General features: G+C 39.1%; 1 protein-coding gene across 3 annotated transcripts in view; it reads left to right on the forward strand.

Annotated features, from left to right (window-relative positions):
* Positions 1-23,084, forward strand: part of cul2.S (cullin 2 S homeolog) — a 50,735-nt gene that overhangs the window by 9,118 nt on the left and 18,533 nt on the right. For all 3 annotated transcript variants that reach the window (XM_018269054.2, XM_018269053.2, XM_018269055.2), the window contains 10 exons: positions 2,417-2,499; positions 3,674-3,770; positions 4,402-4,512; positions 5,292-5,454; positions 6,541-6,665; positions 7,946-8,053; positions 10,651-10,710; positions 13,332-13,460; positions 16,086-16,172; positions 19,446-19,598. In XM_018269054.2, the coding sequence (XP_018124543.1) occupies positions 2,417-2,499; positions 3,674-3,770; positions 4,402-4,512; positions 5,292-5,454; positions 6,541-6,665; positions 7,946-8,053; positions 10,651-10,710; positions 13,332-13,460; positions 16,086-16,172; positions 19,446-19,598 (1,116 nt within the window). The remainder of the gene's footprint in view (positions 1-2,416; positions 2,500-3,673; positions 3,771-4,401; positions 4,513-5,291; positions 5,455-6,540; positions 6,666-7,945; positions 8,054-10,650; positions 10,711-13,331; positions 13,461-16,085; positions 16,173-19,445; positions 19,599-23,084) is intronic.

Consider the following 23,084-nt stretch of genomic DNA (forward strand, 5'->3'; position numbering starts at 1 on the left):
TGGTCCTACTTCTCCTCTGGTCCCTAAGGAGGTGGAAGTTGTATCCTTTACAAGACACACAGTGCTGTGATTTATTTGCTTTAGTTAATTGAGTGTTTTGTTAACAACCAGAATTTAGATGTTAGGCCTGTGCTGCATATGGACAATATTATGCCTGCTGCATATTTGGTGCCTTAAAACACAGTACACTCAATACCACTTGCCTGTCACCTTCTATTGTGTACAATGGAAATAGCCTTAAAGGAACAGTTCAGTATAAAAAATAAAAACTGGGTAAATAGGCTGTGCAAAATAAAAAATGTTTCTAATATAGTTAGTCAGGCAAAAATGTAATGTATAAAGGCTGGAGTGACTGGATGTGTAACATAATAGCCAGAACACTACTTCCTGCTTTTCAGCTCTCTTGGTTTCCACTGGTTACCAGGCAGTAACCAATCAGTGACTTGAGGGGGGGGGGCAGGCACATAAGTCATAACAGTTTGAATCTGAGCTGAATGCTGAGGATCAATTGCAAACTCACTGAACAATTATGTCCCATGTAGCCCCCCTTAAAGTCACTGACTAACTCAGAGTTAGAGAGCTGAAAAGCAGGAAGTAGTGTTCAGTTCTGTTATGTTACACATCCAGTCACTCCAGCCTTTATACATTACATTTTTGGCTAATTAACTATATCAGAAACATTTATTTTTCACAGCGTATCTATTTACCCTGATTTTTACACTGAACTGTTCCTTTAAAGTCCAAACACAATGTTTTTACATTTTGAAAAAAACTACAAATGGCTCTGTTTGCCTTAAGGGTCAGAGCATTCAGGCATATTCAGGGAGATTATTCGTTCCTCGTGAGGCAACTTCGGGCGACTTCGAAATAGAATCGCGCCCAGGTGCCATCCCACCAGCGATTTACATTTTAGCTGGTGGGAAGGCAGTTTGGGGAGATTAGTCGCCCCGAAGAAGAGGAGATTTGTCTCCGGGCGACTAATCTCCCTGAATCTACCTGTGTGCCCTGACCCTTAAGGGGTTGTTCACCTTCAAACACTTTTTCTAGTTCAGTTGGTTTCAGAAAGTTCACCAGAAATAAAGACTTTTTTCAATAACTTTCTATTTGTGATAGTTTTTCTATTAAAGTGTAAAGTATAACTTTTCACCTTCTAAAGCAGCTCTGGGAGAGGGGGTCGCCGACACTGTAACTGTTCTAAACTGATACATTTAATTGATACATTTTGTTATCTTTGTCCCTGCTGAGCAGAATCCCTGAGCAGATGCTGCTGAGAAATGTATCAACTAATTGTATCAACTAATGGAGCAAATTGTAACAGTTCAGAATCTGCTCCTGGATCACTGAGCTGCCAGACTGAGACACCAAAGACAGGAACTTTAAACTTAAATTTTGGAAAAAACAATAAAAGATGGAAAGCGATTGAAACAAGTCTTTGTTTATGGTGAATTATCTGAAAACAACTCAACTGAAAAAAGTGTTTGAAAGGTGAACAACCCCTTTAAAGGGATCCTGTCATCAGAAAACATGTTTTTTTCAAAACGCATCAGTTAATAGTGCTGTTCCAGCAGAATTCTGCACTGAAATCCATTTCTCACAAGAGCAAACAGATTTTTTTATATTCAATTTTGAAATCTGACATGGGGCTAGATATTTTGTCAATTTCCCAGCTGCCCCTGGTCATGTGACTTGTGCCTGCACTTTAGGAGAGAAATGCTTTCTGGCAGGCTGCTGTTTTCCCTTCTCAATGTAACTGAATGTGTCTCAGTGGGACATGGGTTTTTACTATTGAGTGCTGTTCTTAGATCTACCAGGCAGCTGTTGTGTTAGGGAGCTGTTATCTGGTTACCTTCCCATTGTTCTGTTGTTAGGCTGCTGGGGGGGGGGGAAAGGGAGGGGTGATATCACTTCAACTTGCAGTACAGCAGTTAAGAGTGATTGAAGTTTATCAGAGCACACGTCACATGACTTGGGGCAGCTGGGAAATTGACAATATGTCTAGCCCCATGTCAGATTTCAAAATTGAATATAAAAAAATCTGTTTGCTCTTTTGAGAAATGGATTTCAGTGCAGAATTCTACTGGACAGCACTATTAACTGATGCGTTTGAAAAAAATGTTTTCCCCATGACAGTATCCCTTTAACATTTCATGTACTCTGTGGGAGGAAGGAATGTGCATTGATTAATTGGCCAAATCAGTAGCACTTCCATTGTATTGAAACACATTTTAACTTAGCCTTAGGAGTGATCCCACAACCCCCCTTTTTTCTGTGGGAGTAACTTCAATAAAGGGTTTTCTGTGCTACCATGCACATGGGGGTCATTTTAATTATTCTGGTGTCCAGCATCATAACATATGCCAATCTGCATTACCGTCTTTTAAAGCCAAGGTAACAATGTAAAATGTCTGTTTTACAGTTAGCGCTGGATTTGTGGAGGAAATTAATGATAGAGCCTCTCCAAGACACCCTCCTCAGAATGCTTCTCAGAGAAATTAAAAGGTAAGCATTTATGGTAAATTAAGAACATTTTTGGGACAAAATCACTTGAGAATGTTTAAATTAGCCTTCGTAATTTCTTTGTATTTATAGTAAAATATGAAAACCTGTGAGTATTTGGACAAAATAACGTAGGAGTAGGGATGCACTGAATCCAGGATCCGGTTCTGGATTTGTCCAAGATTTGGCCTTTTTCAGAAGGATTCGCATTCAGCCGAATCCTTCTGCCTGCCTGAATCCTAATTTGCATATGCAAATTAGGGACGGGGAGGGAAATTGTGACTTTTTGTCACAAAACAAGGAAGTAAACAATGTTTTCCCCTTCCAACCCCTAATTTGCATATAAACAAATTAGGATTTGGTTCGGTATTCGGCTGAATCTTTCGCAAAGGATTCAGGGGTTGGGACGAATCCAAAATAGTGGATTCAGTGCATCCCTACTTGGGAGTATCTAATATATTGTCAGACATTGATGTCAATCTTGTAGGTTGCCAGATGTTGCTGTTTGAAATCAGTCGCTTCTATGTCAGGATAATGTCATTTTCTGAGGTTTTATGACAGCCCCGTAGCATCGTAACTACTGCCCAGATCACACTGAGCATGTGCATTGTCGTTTTCACTCCTAACAAATCAAAGCTGTTGAATTCCTGTGCACAACATCCATAGGCGTGGATCATTGCAGTGGGACCCATGTCTGCTATGACTGTAAACGGTATAGAAAATGAAGTTAGAAGGCGCACAATCAAAATATGCAGAGTGGAGGAAGGATCAATCAAAAGGAGGATTTCACACTCTATATCAAAATTGAAAGCTTTATTGCATCCAAAAAGTTACAAAAATTATAACAAAAGTACTATCATTAGGTGTTTTGACCTAAAAATGGTCTTCCTCAGGGGAAATCAGAACGAAAATAAAAATTTTCATTCTGATTTCCCCTGAGGAAGACCATGCTTTGGTCGAAATGCATAGGGCTAATGGTAGTACTTTTTTTTGTATTTTTTTGGATGCAATAAAACTTGGAAACATTATGCTGGTGCAGCATGTTCAGTATCAGCAATACTTAATTTCTGGCCATAATCGATTTCAGGTTTTAGTTATTCTTTCATGGGAAGTTCTAGAATATTTAGCTTGGTTTAAATTGCTGTCAATAATCCTTTTAATTTTTTTTTTTTTTTAGGGATCGATGTGGGGAAGACCCTAATCAGAAAGTAATCCATGGGGTTATTAACTCCTTTGTTCATGTTGAACAGTATAAGAAAAAATTTCCCTTAAAGGTACCAGTACCGTTATATGGCTTTGGCCTTTTCTATGTTGGGTAATTAAGCTTTTGCTTGTGTTTAAAGGTGGCCCAACACCGTAAGATTTTGTACAACCATATTACCGATATGGGCCAATTCATGAAATCATCATTATTGTAAAATAAATGGGGAATTAGTGATTGTAGTAAGGTTGGTCTAATGATACGCATGGGATCTTTTAAATGATACCAAAATGAAAACATGGTGTTCATTTTTGGGCGGATGAATCGTACAGCAAGAATGATTATAAAACAGTTTGACCAGTCACCAGATATTGACAAAATCATCCTAGGTGTGTGTCCATCTTGCCTGTATGGTTATATATGCACCTGAGTGGTGGTACTGGCACTTGTATAAGCGTGGGTTATGAATGTGATTGGGTGAAAATTAAGCTTTGGTAATGCATCTGTGGTTTTGTTAGTGGCTTAACAATGGAGTTTTGCATGGAAGAGGAACTTTTACTGGTGCCTCTGTGAGGGTGTGATCTGTATGATTACTAGAGTGGCTACATTTTGCTAGATTTGTGCAATTGTGACTGCACAGGTGCTGCTTGCACTGCTCAATGAGAACACTCTTGCTTTATTAACATACTTTGCTTTATTTTCAGTTTTATCAAGAAATATTTGAGTCGCCTTTTCTGGCTGAAACAGGGGAGTATTATAAGCAAGAAGCTTCAAATTTATTACAAGAATCAAACTGCTCACAATATATGGAAAAGGTAAAGAAAAGCAATTAAAGACCTATATTTTTTTCATTGTGGATTCATTGGGATGTAAATGATGCCTACGGCACAGTTTATAAGAATTATCATGTCTTGCATGTTTACTTTACAGCAAACAAATGTATTCAGTATTTACCTTTGTCCAGTAAAAACAACCAGCCAGTTTTGGGGCAAAATATGCCCATGTTCTTACACGTTTACACATCACACATCAGTCTCATTATATTTTGGCCCATGCGTCTACATCCGACTTTGTCTATCTGACACCATCCGACATGTAGTTTAACGCTTTCTCCATGTGGAATTTTTAGACTTATTTCCTTCTGTTACATGAAGTGGGGACATTATAGGGGGCTATACTTGACCCCAGAGGGGAGAAAGTGCCAGAGGACAAAGGAGTGCAAGAGTGCACTGAGTACCAGATAAAAAATCCAGCCCTCTGATAGGAGGCACAACTAGCCCTGTCCTTATCTCCTGCCTTAGGGCAGTTGGTAAGGAAGGGTTCAATGCTGCCATCAGTTTAGAGGTGTCAGGGTTGCATTTGTCTTAGGAGACCCACATTTTGTATGGAGAAGTTTTGTTTTTATTATAATGAAAATCATGGGTTCAATTGCAGTTCTGACTTCTCTATACTGATGGCAGCATTGAACAGCTTTTTCCTCAAAAGCCCCAAATTGAATCGGTGTCACAACCCAAACAGAAATTTCAAAGCAATCATGTACCTTGTTTTAAATGGTTTAAACATTTCTTGCACATTATTTATTATTTGTGTGTAGATTTTAGGTAGATTAAAAGATGAAGAAATAAGGTGTCGGAAGTATTTACACCCCAGTTCATATACTAAAGTGATTCATGAATGCCAGCAGAGAATGGTGGCAGACCACTTGCAGTTTCTACACGCAGAATGTCATAATATCATCAGACAAGAAAGGAGAAGCGGTAAGCAAGGAGCAGTGGGGACTTACTAGCAGCTCTCACTATGCTGTACATGGTGGAGTTTGCTCATCCAGGTCCAGACCCAATTGTTTAAGTTTTGTTTTAGGTGAAACTATGTTAGTTTCTCAGCCTTCTTCCATCATCTTATGTGCGTTGGTTGAGATCTTGCTGGTGTTCCAGACCCTAACTCAAGCATTTAATGAGTTCTTTAGTTCACTTGTTCATCCATTTAATTGTGTTGTGGATAGAAGTAAACAACAGTTTTTTTTAATAATTATTCACATTTTCTGCCTTTCTTCAAAGGGAAAGAGATTTGTATTACCAAATATATATATATATATATATAATGTCGGCCCTTTATGAAAGCAAATTATCACTTTCTGTGGCTGCATTAAAGGAATAGTTCAGCGTAGAAATAAAGTTGGTCAATAGATAGACTGTGCAAAATTAAAAATGTATTTAATATAGTTAGTCATGTAATGTATAAAGGCTGGAGTGACTGGATGTGTAACATAATAGCCAGAACACTACTTCCTGCTTTTCAGCTCTCTTGGTTTCCACTGATTGGTTACCAGGTAGTAACCAATCAGTGACTTGAGGGGGGGGGGCATGTGTCATAACTGTTGCTTTTGAATCTGAGCTGAATGCTGAGGATCAATTGCAAACTCACTGAACAGTTATGTCCCATGTGGCCCCCCTTCAAGCCGCTGACTAACTCAGAGTTAGAGAGCTGAAAAGCAGGAAGTAGTGTTCTGTTATGTTAGCTATCCAGTCACTCCAGTCTTTATAGATGACATGTTTGCCTAACTAACTATATTAGAAACATTTTTTATCTTGCACAGCCTATCTATTTACCCAGTTTTTATCCTCACGCTGAACTGTTCCTTTAAGGTTTCTAAGTTTGGGACAGAAATGGCAAGTTGCCTTTTATTCAGCAGTGGGATTGCTACGGGGGATAAGGTGATAAATCTCTTTTGCGGCTTATGGCACTTTGGGTCCCAGTTTCAAATTTTATGAAATTTTTTAAATTTTAAATTGCTATATTTACAATTATCCCATTGTGCTCCATTTTTTCTTGTGATATTGCAGATATGGCCAACATGTACACTCTTCTTCGTGCTGTAGCCAATGGTTTACCTCATATGATTCAGGAACTCCAAAACCATATCCACGACGAAGGCCTTAGAGCTATTAGTAATCTTTCTCAGGAAAACGTGAGTAATCATAAAGCCGTTGAAACAGTACATGAGCAGCAGGATTTTTTTATGCAAAAGAAGCGTCATAGGGTTGCCTGTTTTTTTTTTGTTTTGTTTTGTTTTTAAGATTATTTTTGTTTTTACTTTTTCATATATAAACATACAAAAACATAATAGAAAGTAAAGCATAGGAAGGAAATGAAAGCAGGGAGTCTGAAGGGCCAAGATAGAGAGGAGTATCTTAATTCATATCACAATTAGAACATTAATACAGGAGTGACAGAATTATCTCTGTGTTGTCTGTGCCCCAATGCCATCATATTCTTTTTTAGGACATCCTCTGGCTTTAAAGGGATTCTGTCATGATTTTTATGGTGTAGTTTTTCAAGTACTAAATTACACTGTGCACATTGCAAAGAATTCATTCTACCATTTAAAATATTTGAACCAATAAATTTATTTTATTTTTAGTTGACCTGTAGTTGGTAATATTGGTGTGTAGGCAGCCATCTCAGGTAGGGTTGCCACCTTTTTTGTTTGTGGAAAACGGGCAGGGGGCGGGCCGGTGATGTTGGGAGCGGGACAGTGATTTTGGGGGCGGGTGGTGATGTTAGGGGCAGGCCGGTGATGTTGGGGGCGGGCCGGTGGTGTTGGGGGCGGGCCGGTGATGTTGGGGACGGGCCTGATGACATCTGAGGCGGGCTATGATAACGGGGAAGGGCGGATGACGGGGGCGGGCGGATGACGTCTGAGGCAGGAGGTCGATGTAGGGGAAGGTGACGTGACGATCAGCGATTGGCTGATTGCCATGTCATTCACTTCAATGTACTGTCCGGATTTCCCAATTTGGAAATCCGGACAGACACTTTTCATCCATGCAGCCATTCCGAAAACCGGGCTGTCTGGGTAAAATCCAGGCAGGTGGCAACCCAAATCTCAGGTCATTGTGCATTATCCTTTGCTTTCAGGAAGAGCCAGCACCACACAATGAAACTGCTTTCAGATAAGCTATATTTTCTCCTACTCACTTTCAGAGACAGATAAAAGACACATTTAAATTAATGTAGATGCAGTATGAAATCTAGAAGTAGAACTAAAAAATCGGTACTAAGAAATCTTTAAGAAAAAGAAATGTCTCTTCCAAATTGCCTTTGGTCACTATGCCGCTACATGCAGGTAACACTTGGCAGCGCTAATCTAAATCATTTGTAGATTTTTTTTGTGCTTTTATCATTAAAGAATTGGTTTTATTAATTTTTTTCCTTTGTTTTTGATAAATGTTCCCATTTGTCTTGTAGATGCCAACTCAATTTGTGGAGTCAGTCTTAGAAGTTCACAGTAAATTCGTTCTGCTGGTCAACTCTGTATTGAATGGTGATCAGCATTTTATGAGTGCGCTAGACAAGGTACAGTAATCAATCGGCTCCTGATCCCAAGCCTGTAACCCTTTGCACAAATGCAGGTAGAAATATAAAAGATTTAATATTTTTACATCACAGGTTCAATGTTGGTTGTGATCATTTAAAGGAGCATGCCCCCATTACCCTTGCCCTGACCTACTCTTTTAAATGCAGAGTCTTGCACGTGCACTGGGAGCCGAGACATTATGATGTATGGAGATATTTTTGCAAGTGCACAAAAAAATAAAATTCAGTGTAGTAAATAATCCAGATATTTTTTGTAGTGTACATAAAGATAAAAAAAGAAACATTCCCTAGGTTTTATGTTTGTGTTCGTCCAAGAACCGGGCTGAAACATTGAAAATCCATTTTTTCTGGAGTGTCAGAGATTTTTGAATATTTTATATGAATAATTTTTACCAGTGATATAACTATAGAGGAAGCAAACCCTGTGGTCGGTGGGGGTCTGCTTCCTCTATACTATAGAAATCCCCTTTCTCTGGTCTAAAATAATATCCAGAATACCACTACCTCTTGGTTTCCACTCATTGGTTACCAGGCAGTAACCAATCAGTGACTTGAAGAGGACCACATGGTTTATAACTGTTGCTTTTGAATCTGAGCTGAATGCCAAGGATCAATTGCAAACTCACTGAACAGTTATGTCCCATGTGGCCCCCCTTATAGTCGCTGACTAACTCAGAGTTAGAGAGCTGCAAAGCAGGAAGTAGTGTTCTGGCTATTATGTTACACATCCAGTTACTCCAGCCTTTATACATTACATTTTTGGCTAACTAACTATATTAGAACATTTTTTATTTTGCACAGCCTATTTATTAACCCAGTTTTTATTTTCATACTGAACTGTTCCTTTAACGGCACACAGGAGATGCAGTAGCAGGGCAAGCCCTTGCAATTTATTATGCAGTAGTGCAACGTTTCGTGGTCACGCCCCTTTGTCAAGCATGCTTGACAAAGGGGCGTGACCCCGAAATGTTGCACTACTGCATAATAAATTGCAAGGGCTTGCCCTGCTACTGCATCTCCTGTGTGCCAGTGAAATTCTTCTTACCCTTGTTGTGAGGTGGCCGATTCCTCTATCACTGGGCACCAGGATAAGAACCTTTGGGAGTGTGTGGTGTGCGGCTTCTCCAAAGTTCACTTGGACTGTTCCTTTAACGTTCAGACAATATAAACACAAATGGACCAGCGCTCAGAGACTGCTTGAGGGTAGAAAAAAGGGGACAGATTGACTAATATAGTGTTGTATTTTTAACCTTTGACTGTGCAACTTTGTGTGGTCACAAACTCTATGAGCGGATTTCTCTTTCTCCTTCACCTTTAAGGTTGTTACCATCACATTTTATCCAAATTGTGTAAGCACAGTCCAAACAGTGTTTTGGGAATTTCTAGGTGGCTACTCACAAAAGTTTAGTATTTTTATAGGCCTTCAAATAAAGTGCTGGCGTTCATATACAGTCTGCTCTTTCCTTTCCAGTGCTCCAATATAGATTCCCACAGTGTATTAGTGTATAAAATAAAGTCCTCGTACTGCCGCAAATGCGGTCTGTTGTACAAATGTGGAGATACAAACACTACAATCAACCACGCGTTTCCAACCACTCTGCAGCAATCGGTTGCACAGTTAAAATATCGAGATGTTTTCGAGATGTTCGATACACCATATGTTCTTATCTGCTGTGTAACCTGAACCTTTTCTCCTTTGAATGGCTGCCCCCATGGCTACACAGCAGCCTGTTTATATAAACTATAGTAGTACTTATCTGTTATCTACTGTGTATCCTGTGCTTGAATGGCTGCCCCCATGGCTACACAGCAGCTTGTTTATATAAACTATAGTAGTACTTATCTGTTATCTACTGTGTGTCCTGTGCTTGAATGGCTGTACCCATGGCTACACAGCAGCTTGTTTATATAAACTATAGTAGTACTTATCTGTTATCTACTGTGTATCCTGTGCTTGAATGGCTGCCCCCATGGCTACACAGCAGCTTGTTTATATAAACTATAGTAGTACTTATCTGTTATCTACTGTGTCCTGTGCTTGAATGGCTGCCCCCATGGCTACACAGCTGCTTGTTTATATAAACTATAGTAGTACTTATATGTTATCTACTGTGTATCCTGTGCTTGAATGGTTGCCCCCATGGCTACACAGCAGCTTGTTTATATAAACTATAGTAGTACTAATCTGTTATCTACTGTGTATCCTGTGCTTGAATGGCTGCCCCCATGGCTACACAGCAGCTTGTTTATATAATCTATTGTAGTACTTATCTGTTATCGACTGTGTAACCTGAGCCTTTTCTCCTTTGAATGGCTGCCCCTTTGCTACACAGCAGCTTATTTATATAAACTATAGTAGTGTTTCTGAAGCAAACACACCAGTTTTACCAGTGCAGGGCAACACTACATTATAGTTGTATTACTTTAAAAAACGTTAATTTTTTGATGTTACTGTTCTGTTAAGACCAGTCCAGAATTAGGCAGCTTTGTGTAGAAATGGAGGCCATCTAATACACGGTGAGTATGTGCTTATTGTGTATGTCCATTAATACAGTGCTGTTGCTTTGTGTCATCAGGCTCTTACTTGTGTGGTGAACTACAGAGAACCAAAATCACTCTGCAAAGCGCCAGAATTGGTGGGTATTGCTTTTCGAAGAGTTCTCTTGATTTCAATTTTACCGCTTTTCATTTAATATTGCAAAACCAGACTGATTGGAATCCAGCTTTATCCCTAGTTTTAAAGTAAAAATCTTTGTTTGTCTTACCAAATCTACAAATTATTCTATGTTCTGCCCCATTATTGCAGCCTCCGCTTTCTTAGCATGTCTTCATTTGCCTTAAAGGATAAGTAAACCTTTTAAATAAGTTAATGTAAAACTGATGAGGGGGCTTTTCTAAGCACTTTTGTAATATATATTCATTTTTTATTCTTAAATTCCAAGATATTAAGGGGTGTATGTATATATATATATATATATATATATATATATATATATATATATATATATATATATATATATATATATATATATATATATATATACTGTTAATATGAATGAATTTTGTTACTACAGCTCCACCTGCTGGTCAGTTTCCAACCAGTCTGACCAGCAAGTAGTCAAGGAAGTTGTCAGGAGAAAGAAAGAGGCTGCTCTGATGTTCTTCTGCTTAGGAAAGATGTGCGAAAGGTTTCTTATTTTATTCCTAAGCAGAAGAACATCAGAGCAGCCTCTTTCTTTCTCCTGACAACTTCCTTGACTACTTGCTGGTCAGACTGGTGGTAAAATGACCAGCAGGTGGCGCTGTTTAAAAAGAATAATGAATATAAATTACAAAAACAAATTATTAAGCAGAAAATTAGGTTGGTCTGTAATATAAGCTGATTGTACAAGGCTGATTATTAAATTCTGATGCTAATTGCATTGGTTTCTGTGCTGCCATGTAGTAATTATCTGTATTAATTACTAATCATCCTTATATTGTGACCTTTCTATTCTATGTGTACTGTATATTGTGAGTGGTCCCTAAGCTCAGTAAATGACAGCAGCACAGAGCATGTGCAGTGAATCAGCAGAAAAGAAGATGGGGAGCTACTGGGGCATCTTTGGAGACACAGATCTTTACTGCTAAAGGGCTGTGGTTGCCTTGGGCTGGTACAGAAGCACAAAACATAATGTATAACATTTCTACTACTTCTTTAGTTAGGCTTTAGTTCACCTTTACAGTGATTAAGCATGAGAAGTAATTTTGACCTCCTTTGCAAAATTACAGTTTGCAGAAAAACTCCATCTAGTGGTTATAGTGACCGTTGCTTTCCCGATTTTAGGCATAAGTACTTGTTAGAAATTTTCTGTGAATGGGATATTTGTCTGTGATTACAGAAGGATAAATTAGAATAAGGGCATATATAGCCAGGGCTGTGAATAGTGGTTGAACTACCGGGGGTACAGGGGGTGCGACTGCATCAGGGTCCGCACCCCCTCAGCCCCCCCCTCCGGTGGTTCGAGCATCTCCGCTTCTGGAGGGGGGTGGGGTAGTTCCATTACTAGTTATGAATGTTGGGTAAGAGCTTACAATTTGGAAATGGTTCCTTGGAATAGCTGAAATGAAAATTATTTATCTAATATTATTCTGTAAGATTTAATGTTGAGGCAGAAAAAAAATGTAACCAGTGGTGAAAGAAAATCAGCTGTATCTTGAGCCTAGATGCCCCAGTGCTGAAATGGCAGATTTATCAAGGGTCGAATTTCGAGTTTATGGTAGTTTTTAAAAACTCCCATAAACCCGAAAAGTGGAAAACAAAATTTATTAAAAAAATTGAATTATTTTAAAAATGAGTGAATAGGATCTAGCTGCAAATTCTAATCAAATTTTTTCATCAAAAATAAAATGTAAATTCTTTTTTTTTTCAAAATTCCACCAAACAACACCAAATTTATTGTAGGAGGTCCCCCATAGCCTAAAACACAAATTCAGCAGGTTTTAGATGGGGAATAGTCTAAATTGAATTCTTAAAGGGACAGTACATGATCAATTTCGAATTTCAAAATTGTTCTAAATTCAAAATAAACTTGAAATTCAAATTTATAAAACTCTAACCCTTGATAAATCTGCCCCTTTGTAACAATAAGAATGTACCAGTGCGTTATACTCATTTAGATATAGAAGAATTGTGATTAAAAAGTAGTGTTTAAGGCTGATTTATTGAATATTTCTGCAAAAACCCTAATCCTTCTCTTCCACTTCCTGCTCCCTGAATTCCCAAGTTGTGCAGGGGAGCCGGCAGGTCTCAGCTCACTGCACTGTAGGAAAGGAACCAATCAGCAGCTAGCAGGACCTGATAGGGAACTGAAGCCTGTCTGTGCTTGTGTGACTGCAGGGCTGTGATTGGCTGTCCCACTCCTACTGTGCTTCTGGCAGGGACCACCCTCATTTGAAACACAGACAGGGACAGAGAACATCTATAGGGAGCTCTAATAAAGAGGATATTTTTAAAGATATAAATTTTTAACACCATGTAAAAGCAACACCATATATTACTTATAATTGCCTACACAATTAGAGGGGTTTCTCATTTATCCTAATGTCTCCTTGAAAGCATGAGGGATGTTTTGAAACATCTGTTAGTCGTGTCTGTATGTTCCTAATGCCTCAGTTTCCCAGACAAAAGCTCTGCTGGTTTTCATTAGAAGCAACATAAATTCCATGTAACGCAGCCTTGGGCCTAACCCGTCTGTATGTCTAATAATCCCCGCAGCTGGCCAAGTACTGTGACAACATGCTGAAGAAATCAGCCAAGGGAATGACCGAGAATGAAGTCGAAGACAAGCTGACTAGTTTTATTACCGTCTTCAAGTACATTGATGATAAAGATGTTTTCCAGAAGGTATGTTCTCACTTACATCCGAAATGAATGCTTCTTTTATGCCTGAATGTTGCTTACTCTGCAAACACTTCTTAACCATCGGAGTACATTTACTTACCATTGATTGGCTGATGGTTTCGAATACTGCTTGTTAGAGTCCTGCACAGAACCAATTTCTTAGACCCGTCCTGCAGCGGGTCAGGTACCCGCGAGTTACCCGGTGGGTTGAAGTTCCAGATGCGGTATAGACGCTGGTCGGCGGTTCTGCAGGTCGCGGGTTGGGCCTCGGGCTACGGGTCTTCTCAATAGTGATTTTTACTCCCTTTTTCTGATCACGCCTACTTCTGGTGATGTCATTTCCGGTTTACAATGACAGCAACCTGCATATTTACTCACTTTGATCCACTCCCTGACCCGCAACTGCCTTATCCACAACCTGACCGGCAACTTGCCGACCACCATCAAGCAGGAAGTGACAGTGCTGCAAACCGGAAGTGACGTCATCAAAAGTGGGTGGGGCAGAAACAAGTTTTGTAAAACTTTAAAAGGGAGTAAAATATAGATAATATTACATAAGATAAGAAATTTAGATGAGACCCACAACCAGACCCGCGGGTATACCCGCAGATTAAAATCCTCCCCTCATTCTGCAGGGTGCCCTTTTTTTTTTTTTTTGGGGTAACCAGCGGGTACCCGACCCTCTGCAGGATTCTACTGCTTGTTACAAGCTTCAACCCAAACAAATGCAAGATTTAATAGATTCAACAGTTTGCATCTTTTGATAGATGTTCATTTTAAAATTGCCATGCTGTACTAGTGTTTACATTATTAGATGTATTAGATTCAGAAGGTCAACAAAGCAAAGGGAATTAATCTAAAAATACTCTAGACGAATATACTTTGTTAAATGTCTGAAAACAGATAGCGAATACATTAATAAATTACCATTTTTAAAGGGACACTGACAACTTAGCCAAAAACACACCTGTTTAATTTCAGGCCACCTTTTCAGGAGCCAGCCCAGCACGTTGTCCAAATCACTTAAAGGAACAGTAACCCCAAAAACAAAAACTTTATAAAGTAATTAGAACTGTTGCCCTGAATTGGTAAAAGTTATGTATTTGCTTCAGAAAATCTACTATAGTTTATACCAGCAGGCTGCTGTGTAGCTTTGTGGGCAGCCATTCATGCAAAAAAAGGAGAAAAGGCACAGGTTACTTAATAGATAACAAATAAGCTTTATATCAGAATACAATTGTATTCTACAAGTGCGTCTGTTATCTGCTTTGTAACCTGTGCTTTGAATGGCTGCCCCCATGGCTACACAGCAGCTTGTTTATATAAACTATAGTAGTACTTATCTGTTATCTACTGTATCCTGTGCTTGAATGGCTGCCCCCATGGCTACACAGCAGCTTGTTTATATAAACTATAGTAGTACTTATCTGTTATCTACTGTGTATCCTGTGCTTGAATGGCTGCCCCCATGGCTACACAGCAGCTTGTTTATATAAACTATAGTAGTACTTATCTGTTATCTACTGTGTATCCTGTGCTTGAATGGCTGCCCCCATGGCTACACAGTAGCTTGTTTATATAAACCATAGTAGTACTTATCTGTTATCTACTGTGTATCCTGTGCTTGAAAGGCTGCTCCCATGGCTACACAGCAGCTTGTTTATATAAACTATAGTAGTATTTATAAAGCAAACTCATCGGTTTTACCAGTGCAGGGCAACAGTGTATTATATTTTAATTACATTAAAATACTTACACTTTTAGGTGTTGCTGTTACTTTAACATGAGCTGGATATGGGAGTTTAAGCAGCAACCAAACTTCCAGTAATTCAAAGTGCTTAAATTTATTGTTATAAAATAATATATTTATAAATGTATAAATATAGTATAAAACTAAAAACTGGGTAAATAGGTTATGCAAAATAAAAATGTTTCTGATATAGTTAGTTAGCCAAATATGTAATGTATAAAGGCTGGAGTGACTGGATGTGTAACATAATAGCCAGAATATTACTTCCTGCGTTGCAGCTCTCTTGGTTTCCACTGATTGGTTACCAGGAAGTAACTAATCAGTGACTTGAGGGGGACACATCGGTCATAATTGTTGCTTTTGAATCAGAGCTGAATGCTGAGGATCAATTGCAAACTCACTGAACAGTTATGTCCCTTGTGCCACCCCCCCCCCCCCCTTATAGTCACTGACTAACTCAGAGTTAGAGAGCTGAAAAGCAGGAAGTAGTGTTCTGGCTATTATGTTACATATCCAGTCACTCCAGCCTTTATACATTACATATTTGGCTAACTAACTGTATTAGAAACATTTTTTATTTTGCACAACCTACCTATTTACCCAGTTTTTAACACTGAACTGTTCCTATAAATGACATTGCAAGAGCACATAGATGCCACTAGGGGTCAGTTGCTACCTTCCAGTTGCTTCTACTTCGTGCCCAGTAAGTAAGATGTTCCTCTGCTAGTGGTCAACAAGCACATGTAGAAGTTGGTTATGATTTTACAGTATATCTTACCGGATGTTATACCTAAAGTGCTGGGCAAATAACGGTGACTTTGCTTTCCTTACTCTTCTCTTTTTCTAATGATTTCTGCCCTTATTTTGTGTTTGTGCAGTTTTATGCGCGGATGCTCGCAAAGAGATTAATCCATGGCTTATCCATGTCGATGGACTCGGAGGAAACTATGATTAACAAATTGAAGGTACTGTAACAGTTATGTGTGGTTCCTCTAATACAGGGGTGGCCAAACTTTTTGCAACGAGGGCCAAATTTGGTGAGGTGAAAATGTGTGAGGGCCGACCATTCAGCCTGACATTACCATTAAATTACAGTAATCGAGTAATCGTAGCAGTAATATTTGGGCACATTAGTGAAATGATCTGCCACTTCGTCTATACTGCTGCCTGTGTGCTGAAGGTGTTGGCAATAGAAACGTACTGGAACGTAGTGACGCCATACTTCTTTACTTTACTGTACTGGCACGTCAGTCCGTATAGACCAAGTGGCAGATCAATTCACTAATATGCCTTAATATTACTGCTATGGGATTCCTGATCGCACTGTGCTGGGGGGCCTCATTATTATTCATTTCATGATGGAGGCTGAGAGCCGGTGTAAATTGGAAAAAGGGCCGCAATTGGCCCCCGGGCCGCACTTTGGACATGCCTGCCATACTTCATCATGAAGTATGGCATTTATCAAGGGTTGAATATCGAATTTATATGAGTGTTTTTTAAAACTCCCATAAATTCGACTTACCGAAATTTATTAATAAAATCACATTTTTTTTTTAACTCGGACGACCTAAAATGACACGAAAATTTTAATCGAATTTGTAATCAAATTCGATCAAACACGATTAGAGTTTTTTCTCCGAAAAAAACTCGAATGTCAGGAAGGCTGCAAACAACTCCAAATTGATTCCTGTACATCTCCCTTTGACTTAAGTAATTAGGCACGTTTTAGGTGGCGAATAGTCAAATTCAAATTCTTGAAGGGCCAGAGTATGATAAATATCTAAAATCAAATTAAATTTTTTTTTTTTTTTTTTTTTTAAAAACTCAAATCGAATTTGGATAACTTCCTAGTCGGATTTGACAGTTTTGATCATAAAAAAAAAAATTCAAAAATTCGGATTTTCAATTGACCCTTAATAAATCTGCCCCTTAAAGGAGAAGGAAAGTCATCTTGCACTTGGCCCGGGGGTTTCAGGCCTGCGTCTGCCCTGGGAAATTTGAAGAAAGAAGAAGCCGGAAGAGGATCGCTCCGTGGTGCTCTCTGGTATAACCCTGGGCTGGTGCAGTTTTCTGCTGATAGGAGCACCGGCCCGAGGTTTCGGGTAAGTAAATACAATCACTTGGGGGTGCCTGACATTTGGCACCTACCTCCAAGTGCACGAAGACTTTCTTTCTCCTTTAATAAGCTTTCAACCCAAATCTTAACAGGACTCAAGTGCTTGATCCACTTTTTGTACCCCCCCCCCTCCACAGTGCCATTCTCACAGTTGGAGAATCTATGTTTTATCTCAATAATCCCCTTTTTTGTCAGCCAAGGGAAAATTCCTTTTTACTTTTACTCCATATTTTTTGTACTATTTTTGTATATTTGCATAAGATAGTGTTAGTTTTTTCTCCCCAAACATATTGCATGTTCTGGTTTTGCTAATTTAATACTTCCATATGTTCCTATAAATTCATACAATGTTTAATTCCCCTATATGTTGTTCTATAATCTTGTATTGTTTTACACTCTCTTTAGCTGGTTCTACTACTTTATCATAGGCCACTCCAAGTTGTCTTCACTAGCAGAAAAATATTAAACCTGCAAGCCACAGTGACTTTCATGCAGGACTATTTGGAATATATACAGACAATTCAACAGTCTTTACTGGCTGGCTTTGGATACATAAAAACATGCAAAATAAATACTTGTACATTTATGTGCCAAAATCTGCCGAGGCAGGGCCAGCCGGTAAATGCTGACACAGGAGAAGACATCGGACCACACATCATCTTATTCTTAATCTGCATTTATAAGCAGGCCGAGAATCAGTCCGTGTGGTACTAGCCTTAGTGGAAAGAATTTTGTTGTTCTATTTTTCCTCCCACTAATGTTGGTCTTTATTATCCTCCATGTGACTATTTTAAAGGAGAAGGAAAGCTACCGAAGCAGTTTATTGCCAATAGATTAGCCACAATAGTACAAGCTATAACACTATATTTATTCTGCAGAAGGCTTTACCATACCTGAGTAAACATCTCTTGACGCTCTCTGTTTGTTTATGATAGCAGCTGCCATATTAGCTTGTTGTGACATCACTTCCTGCCTGAGTCTCTCCCTGCTCACTCATAGCTCTGGGCTCAGATTACAGTAGGGAGGGGAGGGGGAGAGGAGCAAACTGAGCATGCTCAAGCCCTAGCCCTGGAGGTTTATGCTGAAAACAGGAAGTCTGATACAGAAGCCCACGAGTACACAATAGAAGGAAAGAAATGTGGTGTTTATTTTGACAGAGGACTCAGAGCAGCATTACTTTGAGGGGTTACTGGTGTTTTTATATAGACCTTTCTGATAAAGCTTAGCCTTTCCTTCTCCTTTAAAGGAACAGTAACATCAAAAAAATGAAGGTGTTTTTAAGTAATGAATAAATATTGCATTGTTGCCCTGCACTGGTAAAACTGGGGTGTTTGTTTCAGAAAGACTACTATAGTTTATATAAACAAGCTGCTTTTTAGCCACAGGGCTGCCATTCAAGCACAAGACAAATAGTAGATAACAGACAAGCTATGTAGAATCGGATTGTATACTAAAGGACTTATCTGTTATCTGTTGTGTATCCTGTGCCATTTCTCCACACGGCTACCCAGCAGCTTGCTCCTTTAAAGGAACAGTAACAACAAAAAAATGAGTGTTTTAAAGTGATGACAATACAATGTAGTGTTGCCCTGCACTGGTAAAACGGATGTGTTTGCTTCAGAAACACTACTGTAGTTCATATAAACAAGCTGCTGTGTAGCAATGGTAGAAATTGAAAAAAGGCTATATGGCACAGGTTAAATAGTGGATAACAGATAACACCATTATGTTCTACAGAGCTTATCTGCTGTGTAACCTGAGCCTTTTCTCCTTTGAATGGCTGCCCCCATTGCTACACAGCAGCTTATTTATATAAACAATAGTAGTGTTTCTGAAGTAAATACACCAGTTTTACCAGTGCAGGGCAACACTGCATTATATTTTTATTATTTTAACGCACTTTAATTTTTTGATGTTACTGTTCCTTTAAAGATCCCTTGGCTGCATAGGTTTGGTTACCCAAATTGTGGACACGGGTGCCACGTTGGTGGGCCAATTCAACCAATCATCTTGCAATCCTGTCGATCACAGATGATAGGACATGCTGGAGTTTCCATGTGCTGTTTGCAGCTTTGCTTTTGATTTGTTGTCAGAAGAGCTAACGCTTAGCCTGTCTCTACAGCAAGCCTGCGGCTATGAGTTTACCAGCAAGCTGCATCGAATGTACACCGATATGAGTGTCAGTGCGGATCTCAACAACAAGTTTAACAACTTCATCAAAAACCAGGACACTGTCATAGATCTGGGAATCAGCTTTCAAATATATGTATTACAGGTGAGAAGCGAACCTATTAGGTGAATATCCTTGGACTTCATGTTATACAGCACCAGCCTGGGAGAACATTAGAGTTTAGCTCTTGAGCATGTATGAGGCTAGTGTGTTATATTACTGTGTTATAACAATAGTGTATAAATAATCAAAAATGTGTAATTAGAAAACTGAATTGATATACATACACCATAACTTTATTAGCCTTTATACAACACTGTTTTATAATTGTTCAGTATAAAAATAAAAACTGGGTAAATAGATAGTCTGTCCAAAATAAAAAATGTTTCTAATATAGTTAGTTAGCCAAAATGTAATGTATAAACTGCGGATGCACCGAATCTATTTTGTATTTGGCCAAACCCCCGAATCCTTCATTTAAGATTTGGCCGAATACCGAATCCTAATTTGCAATTTGCATATGCAAATTAGGTGTGGGAAGGTGAAATTTTTTTTACTTTCTTGTTTTTTGACAAAAAGTCGAAATTTCCCTTCCGCTCCTAATTTGCATATGCAAAATAGGATTTGGTTCAGCTGGGCAGAAGGATTCAGCCGAATCCTGCTGAAAAAGGCCGAATCCTGAACCGAATCCTGGATTCGGTGCATCCCTAGTATAAACGATGGAGTGACTGGACGTGTAACATAATCAGGGGGGCACAGGGGGTACAAGTGTACCAGGCCTGAAGGAGGGCCCGGCAGTGCTGCACTTTTCGAAAGAGCCGGGCCCCCCTTGATAGCGCCAAACCGTGCCGCCCCCTTCCGAAATCCCAAACAGCCGAAATGCGGAAGTGCTGAAAAGCCAAACAGCTGAAGTCCTGAAGCCACGAAAATAGCTGAAGCCACGAAAATAGCTGAAATTGAAGTCCCAAAGTGGCGAAAAGACCCGAAGTCCCGAAAACAGCCGAAACTGACTCCTGAAGCGGCGAAAAGAGACAAAGTCAAAAAAGGAGGCGAAGTTGAAGTCCTGAAGCCACAAGTTCAATTCTGCTGAACACCAATGTGGTTTTTTTAACCCCCTGGCCCCAATTTTTTTTAACTTGTAAAATGGTCCTGTCGCCAATGTTTTTTTTGTTTTTTTTTAACTTATAGGGGGGCCCTGGTCACTAATAGCTTTATATAACGTGTGTTTGTGGGGGTTACCTTTTTTAGCACTGATGTCTGTGTGGTCTTTTAACTGTGATGTGGAGTGGCGGGGGAGTGGTGGCCCTGAAAATGATCACCAGAACACAATTCTGCTTTTCAGCTCTCTTGGTTTCTACTGATTGATTACCAGGCAGTAACCAATCAGAAACTTGAGGGGCACATGTGCCATAACTGTTGCTTTTGAATCTGAGCTGAATACTGGGGATCAATTACAAACTCACTGAATAGTTATGTCCCATGTGACCCCCCTTCAAGTCACTGACTAACTCAGAGTTAGAGAGCTGCAAAGCAGGAAGTAGTGTTCTGGCTATTATGTTACACATCCAATGACTCCAGCCTTTATACATTACATTTTTGGCTAACTAACTATATTAGAAACATTTTTTATTTTGCACAGCCTAACTATTTATCCACTTTTTATTTTCACATTGAACTGTTCCTTTAATCACTTTAAAAACTGGCCAGCCAGGACCCCAAAGTACATAATATATATTCATAGAGATGAAAATAATTCTCACTTATTTCAGATTTTGGCAACAGAATTTCATATAATTTCATAATCATTATTCTGTTGCCAAAATGTGAAAAAATTTGATAATTATTTTTATCTCTATGAATATATATATATATATATATATATATATATATATATATATATATATATATATATATATATACACACAAGAATGTGGATAAATGGATGCACACCGGGATTTTTTAAAAAAGGTTAAAACTCGCTTTTATTTAAATACTTAAAACATGGTCAGGTCAACGTTTCGGTCTCCATCTTAGACCTTTGTCAAGACCCAAATGGTTGGTTAAAAAAGAACACATATATAGATACATTAATCCCACCCACAAATGGTAACCCTGCCGCTGCTTACTTTAAATCAAAATATTTGGCCCTGTTATGTGTATACAGGCATTTTCAAACAACATTAGGTGCAGCCACGGGTAAACCAAACAAGAGGAATTGTAAATAAAAACAAAAATTGGACACATGGACCATATAGAAACTTGATACTTCAGGGCAAAATATAAAGTTAAGAAATCTTAAGCCAATATTCAACGTTACATTGTTCCAGTGATTGGTTATTCTACTACACCCAATGGAACTGCACACATCCGCTATCCAAATTCAATCAATATGTCTCATGTAACAAAAAGATTGTCACCGCTCATTCAAAAAACATAAAAAGGAGCAGTGTTCATTTAACCCCGAGGGAGCCAGAGTGTTCAATTTTTTGATCCAAAACACTTCCCGTTGCAGTAGCATCTTAGATCTATTCCCACCTCTACTCAAGGGGGAATGTGATCAATGGCTATATATTTGAAGGTGGGCAGCCTATGTCCCCTCTCAAGGAAGTGCTTGGCCACTGGTTTCTGTGTCTGTCCATCCCTAAAAGCCGTGCTAATCGCAGATCGGTGGCCATCCATTCGTAGCCTGAGGGTTTGATCCGTTTTTCCTACATAGGACAGCCCGCAAGGGCATGTTACTAAATAAATTATATGTGTGGTAGTGCATGTTATGTGGTGTCGGATCTGGAAGCGTTTGCCCGTGTGGGGATGTAAAAAGGATGTGCCTGGAGTCATGTAGCGGCAGGACGTGCAGCTTGGGCAGCGGAAACATCCTAGTTTTAAATCTGCTAACCATGTTTTTTTGTTAGTAGTATAGCAATTCACTGGGTCAGTCTTAACCAGTAAATCGCGTAAGTTAGTTCCACGCTTATAGCTAATCATAGGCGGTTCAGGGAGTACATTAGCCAAGTCACTGTCTGCCCCGATAATATTCCAGTGCCTTTTGACCATATTCCCTAGATCCTTAGTACCCACATTGTATTTGGTGCTAAAGACTAGTTTTGGATTTTGTTTACATCTATCAGATGTGTCATTGCATTTTTTATGTGCCGTGTCCAGGGCCGTTCGTAAAACTTCATCAGGGTACCCTCTAACGCTAAATCTTACCCACATATCCTCAATCTGTTGCTCACACTGGTGGGGGTCGGAATTGTTCCTTAAGACCCGGCAAAACTGACTAACAGGTAAGGAGTTCTTCAGATGTCGCGGATGAAAGCTTTTATAGTGAAGGAGGGTATTTCTATCGGTTAATTTACGGAATAAAGTATAGGCAATATGGTCTCCATCAAGTATTAGTTCCACATCCAAGAATTGTATTCTTATTGGATGTACAGTAAACGTAAACTTCACTGGGCTCTCTCTAGTATTCAAATCAGTAACCATTGCCCTGAACTCCACCTCTGTGCCCCTCCAGACAATCACTAAATCATCAATGAAACGACGGAAAAAAATCAAATTATCGCCGTATTTGGGTACAATGTGATGCTGTTC

The sequence above is a fragment of the Xenopus laevis genome, chromosome 6S (assembly GCF_017654675.1).
Source record: "Xenopus laevis strain J_2021 chromosome 6S, Xenopus_laevis_v10.1, whole genome shotgun sequence".
In the NCBI taxonomy this organism is placed as follows: domain Eukaryota; kingdom Metazoa; phylum Chordata; class Amphibia; order Anura; family Pipidae; genus Xenopus; species Xenopus laevis.